Source organism: Dendrobium catenatum, unplaced genomic scaffold (assembly GCF_001605985.2).
Source record: "Dendrobium catenatum unplaced genomic scaffold, ASM160598v2 fragScaff_scaffold_1639, whole genome shotgun sequence".
Taxonomy (NCBI): Eukaryota; Viridiplantae; Streptophyta; class Magnoliopsida; order Asparagales; family Orchidaceae; genus Dendrobium; species Dendrobium catenatum.
Window position 1 is genome coordinate 898,190 of NW_021320101.1, and position 18,630 is coordinate 916,819.

The following is an 18,630-nucleotide window of genomic DNA, read 5'->3' on the forward strand; positions in this document are numbered from 1 at the left end:
TGGATGTTGTACCATACGACCCACATTTCTATATGGGAGAGCATGCGAGGTTATGTGGTTATCGAGGAGCATTTTAGTGATGTTGTGCATTAGTACTTGCAGTGATATAAGTCATGGGCCACATTATACATGTAGAAGGCACCTGTTGAGCTTCCCATCATGACATACCCATAGCTCCCTTAGAGCCCCTTATGGTATGTAAATATGAAATCTAACATCATGTTAATAGCCTTGAAGTGTAAATTTAATTAATTAATGAAGTTGTTACTATAGAGGTACTTCTTCCTTGGGACTGAGTGAGTTTTGTAACATCACTTCAACGGTACTGGGATACATAGAAGCAGCGAGACATAAATACGGTGGATGAGCTTTGTTGTGTATCGTGCCGACAAATGCATATTGAGGACCAACGATACTTTGATGATGTAGTTGGGCATGATACACCACTCATCATGAGCCAGGATGCTCTTGACCCATATAGTGGATTTCCTAGCCTATCTTCGTATCCTGATAAGGGGCCCTCAGAGGATATCCTTAGTTACCAGGTGCCATAAGATCTACATACTTACATCAGCCCAAATTTTGGTCCTTACACCATCCAAACATCTAACATACCTCAGCTTGAAATTGTTGGGGAGGAACAACATGGGTTACATGAGATACCTCTACGACTGCCACAACACTACACTCCCTGTAGAGATGCATTGCCCTAGAGACTACGTAGGAGGAGTTAGTTGAGCTTATGTTTATACTACATATGATGTTAGCTTTTGATGATGTAAGCTCCTGATAATGTTAGATTTTCATGATGTTTGCTTTTGATGATGTTACCTCCAGATGATGTTAGCACTATCATGGATCATGTATTTGATTATACTTATGTTATGCAATGGACATTTTCATATGTATTTTGCTTTGATAACTTTTATTCATATTATTATTCAAAAATATAATTTTTTAAATAAAGAAGCTAAATAAATAATAATTGAGTTTGATGGAAACATTTGAGTTAAACATTAAGCAACATTACTTGATCACCCAAGTTTAACCTTTGTAGTTGACTAAAGAACAAACGTAATATTTAAAACCCTACATAAAATAACTTGAATATGCAATGGGCAAGGAACGACCTCTGGCACTTACTTAAATATTATAGATATACTAAACAACAAGACAAGACCAAACAAGCTTACATAGCGTACAATATAAGGTTATATTCTCAATTAATAAATCTGCACAAACATGTTTGGAGTTGGCTTTTCGTTGGACAACATTTAAAGGGAAACTCAAACTTGCATTAAGTCTTTGTTATCGAATGCGAGCGAATATCTAACTCAACAATTTTTTGTCGGATGTTAGTCACCCGTTAAACATACGACTTTGACTAATTTTAATTTTTTTTAAGTGTGCTTAAATGATTAACACATTTATTAATTATTTTTAGTTTTAAAATTTTCCCTTATATAAACTATAAAATTTAGTATTAAAGTTTGTCAATGGTATAATTTTGAGTGTTAGGAATGCTAATAACCTAAAATGAACTGTTATTCGAAAAAAAGAAGAGCAAAAGCTGCATTTCCACATCGAATGTGGCCGGGCGTCGCCCCGCGACCGAAAACCCTAAACCTCAAGTCTCTCCGCACCGGTCGTCATCACGGCTGGTTCGTCAAGAAACCCTTAACCTTAGCTCGCTGATCGCAAACCGCGCAAAAACGCTCATGATCCCTATCGCCGCTTCCAAACCTTTTCAGCTCCTTCTTCAACCCTTTTAATAGATGGCTTGTGGTCGGAAGGCTCTGGCCTCAGGCTACAAATACCTTTCCCGGAGATTCCACCCCTTTTTTATCCACATCGTCCAAGATGACCGTGAGCTCTACGGATCCCCCCAACACACTCCGCTTTCGGCGAGTCCGTTGACACAACGAGCTTCATCCTCCTCGAGACCATTAGGAAGATTCAGATCACCTTCTGGAGATTGGAGGAGGATTGGGTTCTCCCTACCTTTTGGAATCAATCATTCTTCCCGAAATTTTTCGTCCAGCGCCGAGGGATCGAATGAGATCGGTTACATAAACGATGTGGCAGACGTTTTGACGGATGCTGGAGTGGATACTGGCATTGTGGATGCTGCCTCATCAGTCCCCGCTCCATTCCCCGGCGAGGTGGCAGCAGCTGCGGCGGATTCCTTCTTACCCGTTGCGGCACTGCAGCACCTGATAGATGCTGTGCATTCTTTTACTGGCCTAAATTGGTTAGGTTTCATGATTTTATTTGCTATTTTTACATAAAGGGCCGAACTTTTGTTCATTTGCCTGCCAAAATTGTCTGATCTGTTATCGTTCAATATGCGTACATCAGGTGGGCTTCAATTGCCTTGACCACTGTATTGATTCGTGGGGCTACTCTCCCTCTTTTGGTAAATCAGTTGAAGGCTACCATGAAACTAAATGTGAGTTTCTTCTCCATCAGGTTTTGTTTAGAAGAACTTATTGATTTGTGCAACTTTTGGTGCGCCGTGATTCTATCTCCTTCACTTTATTTTTTAACCTAACTTTTTTGCACTTTATTTGAGCCTATGTTTTTTTTTTTCTCGCTCTTCCAATTATTAATGTATTAATTTCCTTATTTCCATTCCTAGACAATGAGGCCTGAGATGGAGAAGCTCAAGGAAGAAATGGATAAAGTATGATTTCTACCCTAAAATTTGGCATATCTGTTAAGTAGATGAGAGTTGTCTTAGAAGCGAGAGATTATTATGTGCCGAATCCGAACCCAGAGAACCGTTCATTTGAACAATAAAATCGTAGGGTGAATAGTAAAAGCGTAGTGGTGAATAGTAACCGCGTTTTTACTATGCCTTCTTACTGTTCATAGTCACAAAACGGTTCTCTGTGTCCGGACTCCGCACGTAATAATCTCTCCTTAGAAGCAACATTTGGTTCTGTCATCACTTTTAAGAACAAAACACTAGAAATTTGGTTATGTACAATATTTTAATGCATTTTTTCTTCCCCATTAACTGACCTTGGAAAACCTGCTGCAGAATATGAATCCAGAGACTCTTCAGGAGAATCAAAAGCGATTGAAGGCACTATTCAAAAAGTATGCTTTTTTTTAAATGTAGTATATCCACATTGACACGTAGATTTTTGTTTGACAACTTTCAAGCTTCTAGCTCTATCTTGATTTCCATTTTGTGCTTGGAGGACCATTTTGATTGTGTTATTTCAATTTTAGTTGTTCTACAAAAATGCTAATCTTACATAGTTTTGTCTTGTTTGAAGGCTACCTTAAATGATGAAGATCAACCTTAAAAATTTTAACCCCTTATAAGATGCATTTCTTCAGAGAATGAGATGACAGACACTGATCTATTAATATTCATTAAAGAGAGAACTTTTTTTTTATGGCGTGATACACTGCTTTTGTATCCCTGCATTTGCATATTGTTATATTACTACTATGGTATGCTAAAGTTGGCTCATTTATGCCTAGTGTTAGTTATCTCACAAGCACAAAATATCAATTCATTATACACTTAGATTGGAATGGCGCTTGGTATTAATTTTTGTTGGTGATCAGTTGCTTATATAGGTATCTGTGTAGGATAGACTTTCCATAATTTGCCTTTTAAGTATACTCACGAGAACACTTGCTCTTTATAGAATCATGCGAGTCAATAAAAAAATGAAGATTTTTTAAATATTGAGCTGTTAGGATTTTAGTTTCAAGTTAGCAATAATTAACTTCTGAACGGATGAAGTAATTGGGGAATCTTGACATCAATAGTAAAAGCATACACTCTCTTCTGTTTGCGTTATAAAATTTATAGAAACAGTTTTAAGCAAGCTGCCTTTTGCCTCTTCAGATTATAATTCCGAAGAACATCAAATTTATGAGATGAATGCTTGGGTAAGCAGTTGGTTTGTTGTAACACTAACCATCAAAATTGTTAGTTACCGATGTCCAAAATCAAATAAACCATAAAGGATTTGGAATTGAGCTTAAATGATTGATTTTTTTCTGCCATGTTTCAATTCAGATTTCAAGCTAAGCTTAAGCCAATTTAAAAAAAAAAAGGTAAAAAAGAGGCAAATATCAAGATGAATAAATATGTGTTTCTGTTTTTTTCTGGTTTGATTTGTTTTATGTTCTTTTCTATTGCTTTTCAGTAATCCCTTGTGTCTATTGACTGTGAGAATCATCATTTTTTTGCTTCCATGATATGAGTGCTAGCTTGAGTTTGAGAACACTATCTAAGGGCATCTCCAACTGAACCGAATTCCATTCGTCTATCGCCTATTTGTAAGCCACAAGTCTCAACCCAAACGCCAAACAAAAACATATTTTGCATTTTCTTTCTGCCGTGAGCATATTGGCTTTGCACTATTCAAAATGCGAAGATGACGTTTTGCCGTTCAGTTGGATGGTCGCAGCTACTGCAAACTGGAGAATGCCGTTCGGTTAGAGATGGCCTAGCCCTGCCAATGCTTTGAGTTTGAAGTTTGTGTGACATTGAGTGCTTCTTGACAACAATTGGTTCTTCTCCAAAAAAAAAGATTATTTTTTTTGCATACTTTTTTTTATTTAGAAATGACATTTGATTGTCTACAAAATGTGTTAGTAGGTCGTCTTGAGATTGATACCATGGTATGTACACAATTACAAAAAAAGAGGTGAACATGCTAATCTAGGTTATTTTGTTCCTAGGTAGACCCTTTGACGGCGAGTGAGCTTGAAGGTGAATTAAAGCTTAAACTTATTTAACAAAAGCTTTCCCTTTGAAATGACAAGTGAGGGCTTGATAGCTTAAAGGAGAGCCATCATCCCTCTTGGGGGAGAAAGTGATAGTTAGAAGTCTTTTCCTTCCTCTGGATGTGGTATTTAATATATTTAGTGGTGAGAGCAAAAGTTAGTTTAATACTCTTGTTGGGATTGATAGTGGACGCGCGCGGGACCGTGCGGGGGGAGGGTATCTCTTCTTTGAGCTCCATGCTAAATGAAATACCCTTAAGTTATGGGTAGTCGCCTAATTGAACGTTATGAAGTAAGATACCTTGTCTTCAAAATTCATGCTGGACCATTTTCTTATTAGAGATGATGGAAGGATGGATGAAGCTCTTAAGCTTTAAGAATTGCGTTGTTGGATATTGAATCATGCTGTAAGATTGGTTTGGATTGGTGTTGGGCGTTATTTTGAGTTTGATATTTGGATTTTGGTTGATGTTTCAAGACCAATGCTGGTCTTTGATGACTTGATTAAATGGGACTTTATGCTCTTTAAGTGTTCAGATTGTGGTGATATAGAAGTATTATTGTTTCATCATGTCTCCATTGATGAAGATTGTAGAGCCACGAATCTTGATGTTATGGTTGGGTGATTCATAGTAATTTGATTATTAAATATTTATAAAAAAATATATCAATTCCCTCCTTGCAACATGCGTCTTCAAAATAGGTCATTTTAGAAGTCTCAAGTCCTTTTGTTTGGGGATTTAGCCTTGATCTTTTTAACCCACCACTCCTTATATATCAAAGTGGACATTCTCTCGGAGTTGGGGATTGATATATTAGGAGTTGAGCTCACGGGTACAATGCTTCTGCACATGATACTTGGGTAATGTGGGAAGCTTATTTTATTGCTGAATTGGGAATGATATTTCATTCTTGCATGAAATATATTGATTGGACTGATTGATTTGTTCAAATTTGCACTAACATAAGTAAGTTCAAGTGGGTTAAGCTTTTTGCCTGAGCGTATGAAGTATGAATGTGGTCCAATGGTTTGTAAGCTAGAGCCCTTAAGCCTAGCATGCTCAAGTCAACAATTGATCATCCCTCCAAATTAAGACAAAGGCTTATAGGCGTCCACAATGTCTCAACCAATGTCATCTTCTACATGAGTTTCAAATTGAAGAAGAATCTTCTCTATGCGATATGGCCTTGACAAGCACCTTGCCCTTATTATATTTCATTGGATGGACATGAGGATGGTTGATTGGCTTGGGTTTGTGTGGCAGGTGGGTTGTTCAGGATGTCCTAAAATGCAGGAAGCGGGGGAGTACTAATTTTGTGCTGTGCAATGATGAGATGAAAAGACCCAAGGACTAGTAAGTGTTTTAACATTGAGGGCTTGTGCTGCACAATGATGAGACAAAAAGGGGCCAAGGAGTCTTGAAAATGTTTTAACTTCAACTTTAGGCTCACCTTTTATTCTGCTGATGGACATTACCCTGAATCCTAAAATAGAAATATTAACCAACACTTAGACAGCTTTAGATTGATGACTTCAAGTTTATCAAGTATTCACTACTCTTGGGAAATAGTTGAGTATTTTTTTCTTGTTGGAAGATGGCTCGGAGGTTGAACACTTTGTGAATATAAGCAAATGGTTAATGATAAAAAAGGAATTGAGAATCAAATTAGATCATATATGCGTGCTGTTGATAAATAATTTGTTCGTAGTAGCTGTTTAGTATATGATAAATTTGTCCAGTTTGATAACAAATTCCTGCAGTAGCAGTTTATATTTTTAGAGTTGCTATAATTACAAGCATTGTTATCATTTGGAAAAGTAATTTCTCTTGCAATTTCTTTATTTCTCTATTTTTCTCTAAAATTGCTGCAGCTTTTATTGTAATTACTCACCTCTATCTCTTTTGTGAATTCATTTGTCGGTTTATCAACTTTTTAAAGTTGACGCAATGTTAACTGGCTTCTTTTTTAACAATTTGTTATTACAGGCATGGGGTCACTCCATTTACACCACTAAAGGGAGTTTTCATTCAAGGCCCAGTTTTTATAAGTTTTTTCATGGCTGTGAGTCCACTGTTTAGGACATGAATTCTATTGTCATCCTATAGTTTGGCTTCTCATATTTTGATCATTCTCAAGTTCTATTCTAGTACTCCTTTTTGCTATTGATGGAATCTGGCTTTGTTTTTGCATAAGCTTTTAGTAATCATAGTATCTTTCAAAATTTATCTTTCTAAAAATTCTGGCAGATCTCAAACATGGTTGAGAAAGTTCCGTCTTTTAAAGGTGGCGGAGCATATTGGTTTACCGATTTGACCACCCCAGATGCCCTGTACATCCTTCCAGTTTTGACCGCTTTGACATTCTTGGCTACTGTAGAGGTAACTCTTTTTTTTTTTTCATTTTTTGCATTCTGTATCCTTAGAAGTTTTCTAAATTAAAGTTCTTGGAGATAAGTGGATCATATAAGTTCTTCATATAATTAGTTGCGATTTCTCACATCCTTCTATTTTCTTTATTTTAGAGTTTTATTTCTTAATCTGCCTTTTTTCTGTAAAGACTGGCATGGAAGCAAGAAATTAATAGGAAGATGAGAATGTCATTAGCTTGTGTACATCCTTTTCTAAATAGGTAGTCATCCAATCATGTGAGCAGCATTTAGATTTGCTGTGATTCTCACGAAAGAAGAGCTGGTATAGCATGGTGCATGGTAACATTGATACATTCTTGATAATTTATTTTATATATATTTTTAGGTACGTCTGTTGTTCTTTAGTAAGTTGAGGGACCGTGTAATGTGCTGACGTTGTTTGCAATATTTGAGGTAGATACATGGTCATTATGCTCTTGGTAGTTTGTGATCATTTATAAGTTTTTTATCTCTTGTGCAGTGTTGTAATTTTTAACATATCCTTGTGTTACAACTTTGTTTGTATTGTTATGTCACGGGAAATGTATATAGAAGTTAATGTTACTCGTAAAAATAACTGCTATAAACAATCCTGATCCTAATTGCTCATTCAATGGTCTAACGTTCAATTCTCAAATCTTGACATTAAGCTTGATTATATTTAACAATTGTATGCATGTGGAGTGCTTATACCATTTAAAGAACAACTTTTACATGTTAATTTATGATTCGTTTTCAGCAATTTATATTTTTATTTTCTTTATAATTATGACCCTCTTTTATGTGCTTCCCCCTCATCGTTTCAGTTGAATATGCAAGAAGGGTTGGAAGGGAATCCAATGGCTAACACCATGAAGAAGTTTTCTAGAGGACTTGGTGTCCTGACTATACCATTTACTGCTAACTTTCCAAAGGTATGTAGCCTTTGTGAATGCTTTTAACATTATGATGGAAAAGAAGATTACTATGCGATCATCTTATGTTCGTAGGGACAACATGCGGTGCTTTGCATAAAATCCATGCGGCCCTTGATATTTTTTAATCTATTTGTAACAAGTTTCGAAGAACACCCATGCGGTGCTTTGCATAAAATCAAGAATCTTGCATATATTTACCTCCATATTGGTTGAATATTTTTCTGTGGTTATGATTGTAAGTGAGGCAGTCTTTTTGATTCATGTATATTAGTTTTATTCCCTATTTTGATTTTTTTTGTAGTGTTTCTCCTCCATCCCTAAAATTGCTCTTATGCGATCTTATTTTTCTCGGTAATTGATATCTAAGCTAGCCATGAGGCCCTAAGGGAAAAGTGGAGCAATGGTTGTTGAGGATGGAAAGGTGAAGATTGACTAGTGGGAAAGACTTTGCTTATTGGAAGATGCAAATTGAGGTATGTTTGAACCCCAATAAATTCTACCAACCCCTTTTGGAGACAAACTTATTACCGTTAATGAATAAGATTAGGATCTCTTAAATAGACACCTGAGGAGTTGTACTCCTAACACTTACTAAGAATGTTGCCTTTAATACACTATATTAGATTATCATAGCTAGGGTGATGAAAGAATTGTTGTCAAGTGTCTAAAAGAAGCCATCAATGATGAAAAAAATAGTTTTAATGAGAAAACTCTTTAATTCATTATATTTGAAGATGCTTCTATAGTAAAAACATATCAATGACTTCAATTTGACCACAAATAAGTTGAGTTCAGTGATGTCAACTTTGATAATGAAAATTTTTCCTTGAGTATTTGTCATCAGTTTCAATTAGTTGGGGTGGAGCTTTTTTTTTTAAATTATTTTTTAATTATTAATTTTAATTATTATTATTATTATTATTTGGGGTGGAGCTATAATGGTGGCAAGTAGTTTTAATGATATTTGCGGTCTAGGCATAAGTCATTCTAATATGGAAATATAGTGAAGGTTCTTCTTCTTCTAATCTAAATGTGGATAGCTTCAAGAAAGGGTAATAATGGAGAGATTTAAATCTAAATGAAGGCAACACAATAATCGAAAGACAAGTCGGTGTCGGATTGGTGTATATTGTAAATGCGGTAAGATCAAGCATATGAAAAAAAAGATTGTCTACAGAAGATACATTGACAATTTTGAATTAGAAAGAAGAGTCAATGAATGCAATCCTAAGAGAGATTCATATGTACTAATTCTCATTGTGAATACTATTAGGGAATACTGAATGCTAGAATAAGGCATGCCTAATTATTTGATGATTTATCCAAAGTTTACCTTGTTGATTATGAGACTGAGTATTGTGAGTGTTAGTTATGTTCTAATCAAAATTAGTAATGAGATTTAGAGGCTTCATAAGGCTTGAAGAAACCTGATTTGTATTAGACAACTTGATGAAGAGGAATATAAATTAACCTTTAGTACTAGCTTTTAGAAGATTATGTAGGCAGAGCCGGTCTATTGGTGTTCCCTATGCTGATTTTAATTCCCAAAAGGTGGGTTGTTGGTTTCCCTAACAGATTTCAATTTCCTTGCTTATTAAATTCTATTTTGATGCTTCGTTTTTCCTCTTGATGCTTCGGTTGTCCCCTCATGATAGCTGCCCTTTCAGTTTCCCCCTTTACAACCATGAGATGCTTCGTTTTTCCCACCCTTGGCAGTTGAAATGATGCTTCAGTTTTTCCTTGGCGTCTGTCCCTTTGGTCCCTGTTTGCTGCAGTTATCTAGGTGTTCCTATTGGCTATTTGGGAGGTACATTAACTACATGTATTAATTATTATTTTCCTTTTTTCCCCTATAAATGGGGTTGTTTGTGGCAGTTTTAGAAGGATGGATGTGTGATGATTTTTGGAATGTAAAACATGCGGGTTTGTTCTAGCTTGCGAGCTAGCCTCCTTTTCCCTTCCCTTCTACTATTTCGTCTCAATGTTATACCGCTTTGTCTCTATCCACGGTTCCCGCCCCATCTGTATCTTTCTTCTCTTAATTAATATAAGTTGTAAGGTGTTGTGGTATAGTATTGTTATATTATGTATGTGTTTGTCTATGTTTATGGTAAGGAACACTTCTAGTTTGCAATCCTAATGTAATTTTTTTTTGTTGCACCAATTTTGTATCAGAGACTAGGTCATGTGAGTTTTCCTTCCTTTTTAGAATTAAAAAATAAAAAATAAAAAATGGATAGTCCAATCAATAAAAAAAGCTGAAGTTTCTAGTAAGTCTCAAGATGAAATATAATCTGTAGGTAATGAAAGTCAACCAACTATTCCAGAAGAGAAAATTCTAACAACAAGTTGGTTTTTGGCCACAAGGATGTTCTATCGATCAACTTCAGAACGAGCTTTACAAAATTCAAGAGAAAATATATTTATATGCAAAAAAACATGAAAATAGGAACTGTCAACTTCAAGCAGAGTTTAAGCGAGAAAAAAGAGAAGATCCAAAGGAAGTACGCTGCTTTAATACTGGATTTAGATAAGGCGTAATCTGCTTATGATAGAAGTTTAGAAACTATCTCATCAGGAGCTGCTTGTTATCTAGGGGCTCAGGGGGCGTGAGATGAGACTAAAAAATCCCCTTTTTCTTGTGGCTGGAGTTGTAAGGGAGTGAACTGTGTATATCTCTCACTTTAACAACCCCCTAGCTTAAACCCATGAAATAGCATGAGTGGAGGGGTGAAACCCTTTCATCCAATGTCTCAGATGACATCTCATGATGCCTTAGATCTAAGGGCTAAAATTAAGTACTGTGGTTGATGAATTTTAGCCATTAGATATAGGGATTTCTTGATTTGACATGATATGAAAAGATATGAGGTAAAGCAATTTTATCTGTAAATTCAATCTAGAATTTATTTAAATAGGTATTAATTTAATATAAACATGTATATTTTGTATTCTAATTTTAATTTGATAAATTATACTTATTTAATTTTAAATTAACAAAGTTTAATTATATTTATTTAATTTTAAATTAACAAAATAAAATTCTCTTTTTATTCTATTTTTAAAATAATAATAGTAATAACAATATCTACATCTCTCTCCTGGACACACATCAAATGATACCCAATTAAAGTACGCATGGACTTATTTGAAAGATCTTGATGATCCAGACACGCTTATGTAATCCGTTTTGCAAAACGAGGCCCGGATCAAAAGATTTTATTCGCGGAATGCATATGCGTATGAAAGATTCAAATGCGTGTAAAAGACACACCGGATCAACGTCGACCCGATTACACATATTTTCAAACATAATAACGGGCAATATGTGATCAAAATGAATAAATTCCAAAGCCAGCGATGAATTGAGATAAAATTGCACGATTTGACCTTTCACCAGACACAACGGCGCAATATGCAGGAAAGTATATCGAACTACGAAACATGCAATGAACTTGTGCAAGGGATTGATGCCAAAAGGGAGGTCAATACTACTCAAATGGCGCCTTCCCCTTCTTGATGTAGATCAAGAAGCATGACAAATGGTACTATCATTGCACTGACATAAATCCTCCGCAAAATGCTTCATGGTTCTTCTTTCCTTCATCTACACGGTGCAACCCATCGAGATTCCTTTCAACAGCTTCCTGCAGTCCTGCAGTCCTGCATTTCACCAGTTTCCTGCACTCCGTTTTCTGCAGTCCGCTAACTCCTGCAGTCTGCCATCCTCAAGAAGGTTGTTCCAGCCCTCTTTTTTGTTGTTTTCTTCAGCAAACAGCCCTCTTCTTGCTGTTTTATTTAGCAAACCATCCGCAAGAAAGCTGTTTAAACCCTCTTTTGCTGTTTTCTTCAGCAAATCAGCCGCAAGGAGCCTGTTCCAGCCCTCTTCTTGCTGTTTTTTCAGCAAACCAGCCTTCCAAATCCTTTGTCTTCAGTTTCCTGCAGCATCCTTGCCGCCACTCTTGTGCATTCAACAGCAGGAATCCGATTTCGCTCAGCCATCAAGACCTGCTGTTCACAAGAACAGCCAACCCTTCCTCCAATTGCTCTCTCCACTACCTTCTATTGGAAGAACTGGCCTCCAGCTTCTTTCATACCTGCAATTTTACAAGCAACCGTTCTGCTGGACCAACCGGCACCTTGCAGCTTAAGAAAAATAATAATAAAAAAAAACTATAGCTGGCATGTCAGCCATCCCTCGGACAGCCTACATTCAGCAAACAAGCGGTCATCCACACTTCGTCTTCTTTTTTCAAGATTCCATTAGGTTGTCCGTTTTCTTGTCTTTATTGCTATTTTTTTTATTCTACTGGGTTTTTCTTTTTATTACATGTACCAAATATTGTTATAAAGATTTGCATCTTTCAAAAATTTCATTATTTATAAACACTAATCAACATGAAGAATGCTAATTTGGCTGAAGATTTATGTTCAATGCAAATTAATCAGGACTCGCAAGTTGCTCGAAACCCAAAAAACTCTCCATCAAGTTGATGTTCAATTTCTTCCAATTGCTCAACCCTTCAACAAACCCATTCTGTCATGGATTCCATTTACAAAAAATTTGATAGTTTGTGTATTGATTATCCACATCATCCACTCCATCAAGATACTTCCTCTTCCGCCGGCATCTTTAGTTTTGCTGGCCGAATCCCTTCTCCAAAACAGCTACCTTCTTTGATGATTTTTTTTCTTACACATAATATGCCATTATCTAATTCTACCTTACTCAAACAATCTCAATATTTGTTTCAGCTATCACAAGGTTTACCTTAATCTCGTACCATTGACCATCGTATGCATCTTTTCTCCTTATCTCAACTAGTTAACATCGGTCCTTATAATTCTCTGCGTTTGTATAAGGTTGTTATGATGCTACGGGACAATTAGTTTTTGAAATGCTTCACCCCGACATTATTTTTCATATTCTCATCTCTATTTTTCTTTTTCAATATTGTTTGTTCAAAAACAGGATGGTACTTGGTATTTTTGCATTAATTCTAGAACCTTTAATATACTCAAAATTAAAGATAAGTTTTTTATTCTAATTGTACATGAATTTTTAGATAAATTATATAATTTTTTTAAACTTATTTTCACCCTGCGTCTCAGCAAGTTATAGATTACATTTACATCCTAAAAATTTTCATGAAACTATTCATGATGGTCACTATGAATTTCTCCTTATATCTTTTTCTTCTACCTTTTTATAATTAACAGTTAAATTTTGTTGAAATGGAAATTTAATTACCGGATGATGCTACATGAAATTTTTTTGCAATCCTCTCTTCATCTTTTTCTTCTTTCAACTTTGAGGACAATGTTATTTTCTAAGGCTAGAGGGGTGTTAGACATCAACATATTCTATTGGATCATAAAATTATACAATCAAACTGTGAAGAATGAGCTACAAACACAACATACCAACCAACTTCTATGAATGTTTACCATAGAAGATGAAGAACTTTAAGACATTCAATATTGATAACATAAAGTTTAAGCAATTGATCTACAAGTATGTGATAAGCACCAGTTAATTTTTATTTTATTTTTAGTTGAGGTTAATCGGTTCTATTTATTCTATTTTTAGTTTGTTCTATGTAGAGTTGTAGACCATGTCAATCTTGTAGACTTGGTCAATCCAAGTAGTATAAATATCTCTCCTATTGTAATGAAAGACTTATGTATTTCTGGTTTCTCCCTCTCGTCTCTCTTATTCCTCTTCTTCTTCCTTAAGGAGTCCACACCTATTCAAAATGTGCTTCCCCTTCTTGATGTAGATCAAGGAGCATAACATGGAAACTGTTGAACAACAAAAACGAGGAAGTGGGGATGTGAGTTTAGTGCAACAAGAGCACCATTTGTTCTTGATATTTTTGCAATTCTTATAGTTGTTTGGAGATTCTAGCATACAGAATTTTGAAAACTGTAGAATTCATGGTGGAATGCAAGGCTGAAGGCAGATTTAGTTCAAGATTCTTGGTGATCCAATTTGTTATGTTGAGTTTAAGTCTATACTTCTTGCTGATCCAAGAAGCTTAGTTGTAAACTCCCAAGAGAAATAAAAGAACTAAAGAGAGAGAGAGAGAGAAAATAAAAAATTATTCATTCGATAGTAAGCCTTTATTATTAGAGAGGTATTTATAATACTTAGGTAGACCAACATGTTACTAAAGAATCGGTCTTTCTAAAACAAGTAAAAGAAAGACTAGATTAATGTTTTATTACATATGTGGACTCATTCATCATATATGTATTCAAAATTATGTTGTTGTCTTTTGTGAGTTGTGAAATGTGTTTGTTCCTTCTTTTTTGGTTGGCTTTCATAGTTGTTGATTGTCCCACCTTATTTGTAGCCCATGCTTCGCATCTGGATTGTACAACTTTTGGATCCCATATAATATGTTGATATCTAACACACTTTCATTTTCTTAAAGACACTGTCATTTGAAATTAATGAGGATATAACAGATTTGGGCAAAGTTTTTTATGGTTCAATAGTTGGTTCGTTACTGTGTGCTATTGTACTAAAACTTGGTATACCTGCAGTGAAAATTGTAACTTTATGTCAAATACTAAAGGCTCATTGGGAGACACAAAAGTGGATTTTAGAGTGCTTGAAATGCAAGCGTGACACAAAACTACATTGTTTTATTAGTGCTAATTTGGGTGGTGATTTGGATACTCAAAGTAGAATAGCATGCATCTATATCTAAACGTTGAGTGATATTGCTATCAATTGGATATTTTGATTATAGAATATAGTGAATTTATTAATAATAGATGTATAGTATGTCATAGATAGGATAAAAAAGAAATGGTTTAGCTAAGGAATTTTTTGAAAGAATTAGGAAGAGAATATGAATTGATGATAATCTTTTTTATTTAGATGGTCAAAGTGTTATACATCTTACTAAGATTGATTCTTTTCATTATAAGACAACATATTTAGCTAATGGATAAAAAAACCTAACACTCTTAAAAAGACAATCACCCTTGACACAGTCTTTGCAAAGCCTCACTTAACATCCATTAGTAACTGAGGATTGCTGCATAATCTTCAACACCATACATTACAAATTTGGACTTCTAATTAGAAGATTGTTAATATATAGAACCTATTTTTCTTTAGTAAAGAAAGATTTGAATTGAAAAAGTAGATTTTGGATAATTATATTAATTGCTCTTGGATGAATTTATGTTCAAATATTTGCTAGAAGAGTGTTGCTGGTATGAAGTTGATTTGTTATTAAAATCTAAACAAATTTAATCGGATTTTATTAAATATAGATTTCATTTATGTATGTGTATATATATATGATTTTGGCCATCATTGTGCCTTGAAGGCAGCAACTTCCTTATGGTTGTTGTAGACAGGAGGAGGATGTCAGACATATTGGTAGTTAGTAGTTTTCAAAGAAGCTTTTTGGGTTGTTTTTATTGTGATATAAAGGGTATTGGTTTTTTCTTGGTTTAAGAACATAAGGAAAAGAAACAGAACAAGAATGATTGCATAATGTGCTCATCTCCAGCTATTAAACTGTCTTTCTGTGTGATTGTGGATATGGATGAGACAATCATGTCAATTCACATCAAATTTATCTCCCCCTGATTTGATTTTCTGCAATATTTCGTTTTGTTCTCAAAATTGGTCTCATATTGACTTTTTTCCCAATAGTTCAGAAGTTTTTGGGTTGATGATTGCTGAAGTAAATGAAGGATTGACTATAACTAAGAAAGAGACGATCGTTGCAATAAGAGGTGGTAGATTCTTGTGGGGAGTTGCAATCTTATCATGAGTTATTTTAGAAAATAACAGTCGAATGTTTTCTCATATATGATGCCAAACTATCACATGCCAAAAGTAATCTTCAATTTTGACACGCTTTGGGTGTAGTAAAGTTGATAGTATGCCTATAACACAATCAATTGAAATGAAAAAAGTTGGCTAGCCATCTAATGGATTTTGTCCTCTGAAGACCTTTTTACTCTCAAGTTTATGATTTTACTTCAACGCGAATAAGAGCTTAAGATCAATTCCATCAGTTTCGTTGGGATAAAAAGAGTGAACATGATAGAGTGAGAATGATCTTTATGTTGCCCTCTTGCGGAGTTAATTATAGAGGTTAGAATAAATAACATTTTAGTATTTTGACATAGCGTGTGATTGGTTGGTCGAAATGAATCTCAACAAAATCGAGCAATGTAGGAATTAGAAGGACCATTATCCTGACTGAACTTTCTTCTACGATCATATGATTATGAATCTGAACATCTATGATCCGACGGTTGTAATTAATTGAAAACTTTTTTATTAGGGCTATATCAATAATGAAGATAACATGAGAAACTAAGAGAAATATCAGTAATAATTCATAAAATATCTAGAGCTTTATATGACTATTAGATTTTCAAGCAAAGAAGTTTTGATTTTAGTGTAGGCAACTTTACTAAAACGCCAAATGGATATTGTATTTCAACGTAGTTTCAAAAGATTTTTTTATATCTATTTTTCTAGTAAACCCATGGACCCATGGCATGCAATCTCATGAGCTGTGAGTACTACGACAATTAGACTTCCAAACTCATGCCCCTTGATTGGAATAATTATTAGGTGCGGAGTGCAGACGGGGAGAGCACCGTCTGCACAGACACAAGGTACCAAGCGGTACCTAGTGGTACCCAACGGTACCGAACGATACCTAGCTGGATTTTATACTAGTGTGCAGACGGTTCTCCCCGTCTGCACTCCGCACCTAATAATCTCTCCCTTGATTGAGGCCTCCTTTGTTTTAGCGTTTTTTTTTTCTGTTTAGAAAAGTCAGAATTATTTTTTGGTCGCTGTTTGGATGGGACGCTTTCTATAGAAATGCTTTTTAGGGAACTTCATCTTTCTATTATTTTGAGAAGCTTTTTGATATTTACTTTTCCGTTAGAAAAACTCCTTTCTCTTAATCACTGTTTCTAAAACTATCTTTTACGAAAATAAAGGAAGAATCAAATGAAGCCTGAATTCCAATGAGTGCTGTAATACTTTGACATGTTGATTTGGAAATTAGAGTTGCGCTATGTTGCCAAGACAACTGATAAGTGTTTGATTTTGACCAATATCATGGATGCTCTTACTATACTGGGGCAATTTTTTTATTTTTTTATTTTCTGTACCTGTTACTTATTTTTCTTTTAATCTTTTTTTTTTTCAGGCTATATTCTGTTATTGGGTGACATCGAACCTTTTCTCCCTTGTGTATGGATTTGGTAATTTATTCATTCCTTGTTCCAAAATTTTAATTGATTATCTTAGCATTAAAATAAATTCAATAATTTTGAACTTACGATAACTATAATATGATTAGGACATTCTGACCAAAATTTTCTCCATTATCTGTCCCTTTTGCATCTCCTCACATGTGATGATTAATTGTTATTTTAACTACAATACAGCACTCAAACGCCCTCCCATAAGGAAGTTCCTTAATCTTCCTGATGCGACTCAGATTAAGCCTAATCCGTCAGCACAGCCGAGCTTCTCCTTCTTCGGCGGATCGAAAGCAGCTCTTCCCATGGCATCTTCAATACAGGAGAAGGGGTCTGAGCAAACTAAATCTGCAGAGCGAAGGGTTTCTTCATCAACAGTTATCAACCACCGCATTAGAAATCTGGAGAAGACAGTAAAATCCCGAAATAGGCTCAACAAGAAAAGGTGAGTTTTGTAGAATCATGACTGTCTTATTCTTATATTTTTAAGAACAATATTATTTTCTTTTAGGCTTTGGTTTTAAATACAAATAAAATGAGCTGTGTAATGTAATCACCTGCTCTGTGGGTTTATTTTTTGGCGAATTTGCTTTCAATGCCCTGCTGCTTTAATGTAATAGATAGCATTTTTTTGTACACGCCATGATGATTCCTGCGATGGGGTATTTGTATTAACGGTTGTCTTTCTTAAGTGGACGAATTGCTGTTTTATAGAGGTTTTTTTACTTCCATAAACAGGGAATCGAGTAATTTCTCATCTAAAGTTTTTGCAAAATTAGAACTAATCCAAATTTGATTATTACGGTTTTTACCATTTAAAATATGATATTAATGAAATATAAATGTTAATTGATTAATTATACATTTTAGATTGAATTTAGTTAATTTCAATCTTTAAAATGATTTTCTTTGCAAATGTGCTAACTTATTAACTTCTTGATGTCATTTTGAGGAAAAATTATTACATGTGAGATCTGGATGCATCCGGAGGTCAATCCGAACGTACAATGTCACCTAAAATGCAGTGTATTGAATAATATGATGCATTCAGATTGACCTCCAAACATGTTCGGACACTGCACATAATAATCTCTTCATTTTGAGAGCATTAAAACTGCGGTCAAAATTTCTTAGTTCCTATAGAGTAGTTTCAGAAGTATCTCATGTTTACATCTTCATCTTGCCCAATCAAACAGAGAACTTGAGCTTTTTGGTTGTATCTCATTCAAGCAAATTTTTTATAATATTTTAAAAGCATTTATTTTAACGCAAAACTGAAAAAAGATATTC

At 34.8% G+C, this 18,630-nt stretch overlaps 1 protein-coding gene across 1 annotated transcript; it reads left to right on the forward strand.

Annotated features, from left to right (window-relative positions):
* The first annotated feature begins 1,541 nt into the window (after window positions 1-1,541).
* On the forward strand, window positions 1,542-18,053 carry LOC110110627 (mitochondrial inner membrane protein OXA1-like). Its single transcript, XM_020842205.2, has 9 exons — window positions 1,542-2,251; window positions 2,359-2,449; window positions 2,639-2,683; window positions 3,044-3,102; window positions 6,744-6,819; window positions 7,005-7,136; window positions 7,972-8,079; window positions 17,286-17,340; window positions 17,527-18,053. Exons 1-9 carry the CDS (start codon window positions 1,776-1,778, stop codon window positions 17,787-17,789), a joined length of 1,305 nt encoding a protein of 434 aa, XP_020697864.1. The 5' UTR covers window positions 1,542-1,775; the 3' UTR covers window positions 17,790-18,053.
* The last annotated feature ends 577 nt before the right edge of the window (window positions 18,054-18,630 follow it).

What these genes read in the sequence shown, in the direction of transcription:
- LOC110110627 (XM_020842205.2), top strand. Translation starts at nt 1,776, where the DNA reads ATGGCTTGTGGTCGGAAGGCTCTGGCCTCAGGCTACAAATACCTTTCC. An exon ending in TCAAGGAAGAAATGGATAAA is followed by an intron (nt 2,684 to 3,043) that starts GTATGATTTCTA and finishes AACCTGCTGCAG; the next exon opens with AATATGAATCCAGAGACTCT. An exon ending in CTCCCTTGTGTATGGATTTG is followed by an intron (nt 17,341 to 17,526) that starts GTAATTTATTCA and finishes ACTACAATACAG; the next exon opens with CACTCAAACGCCCTCCCATA.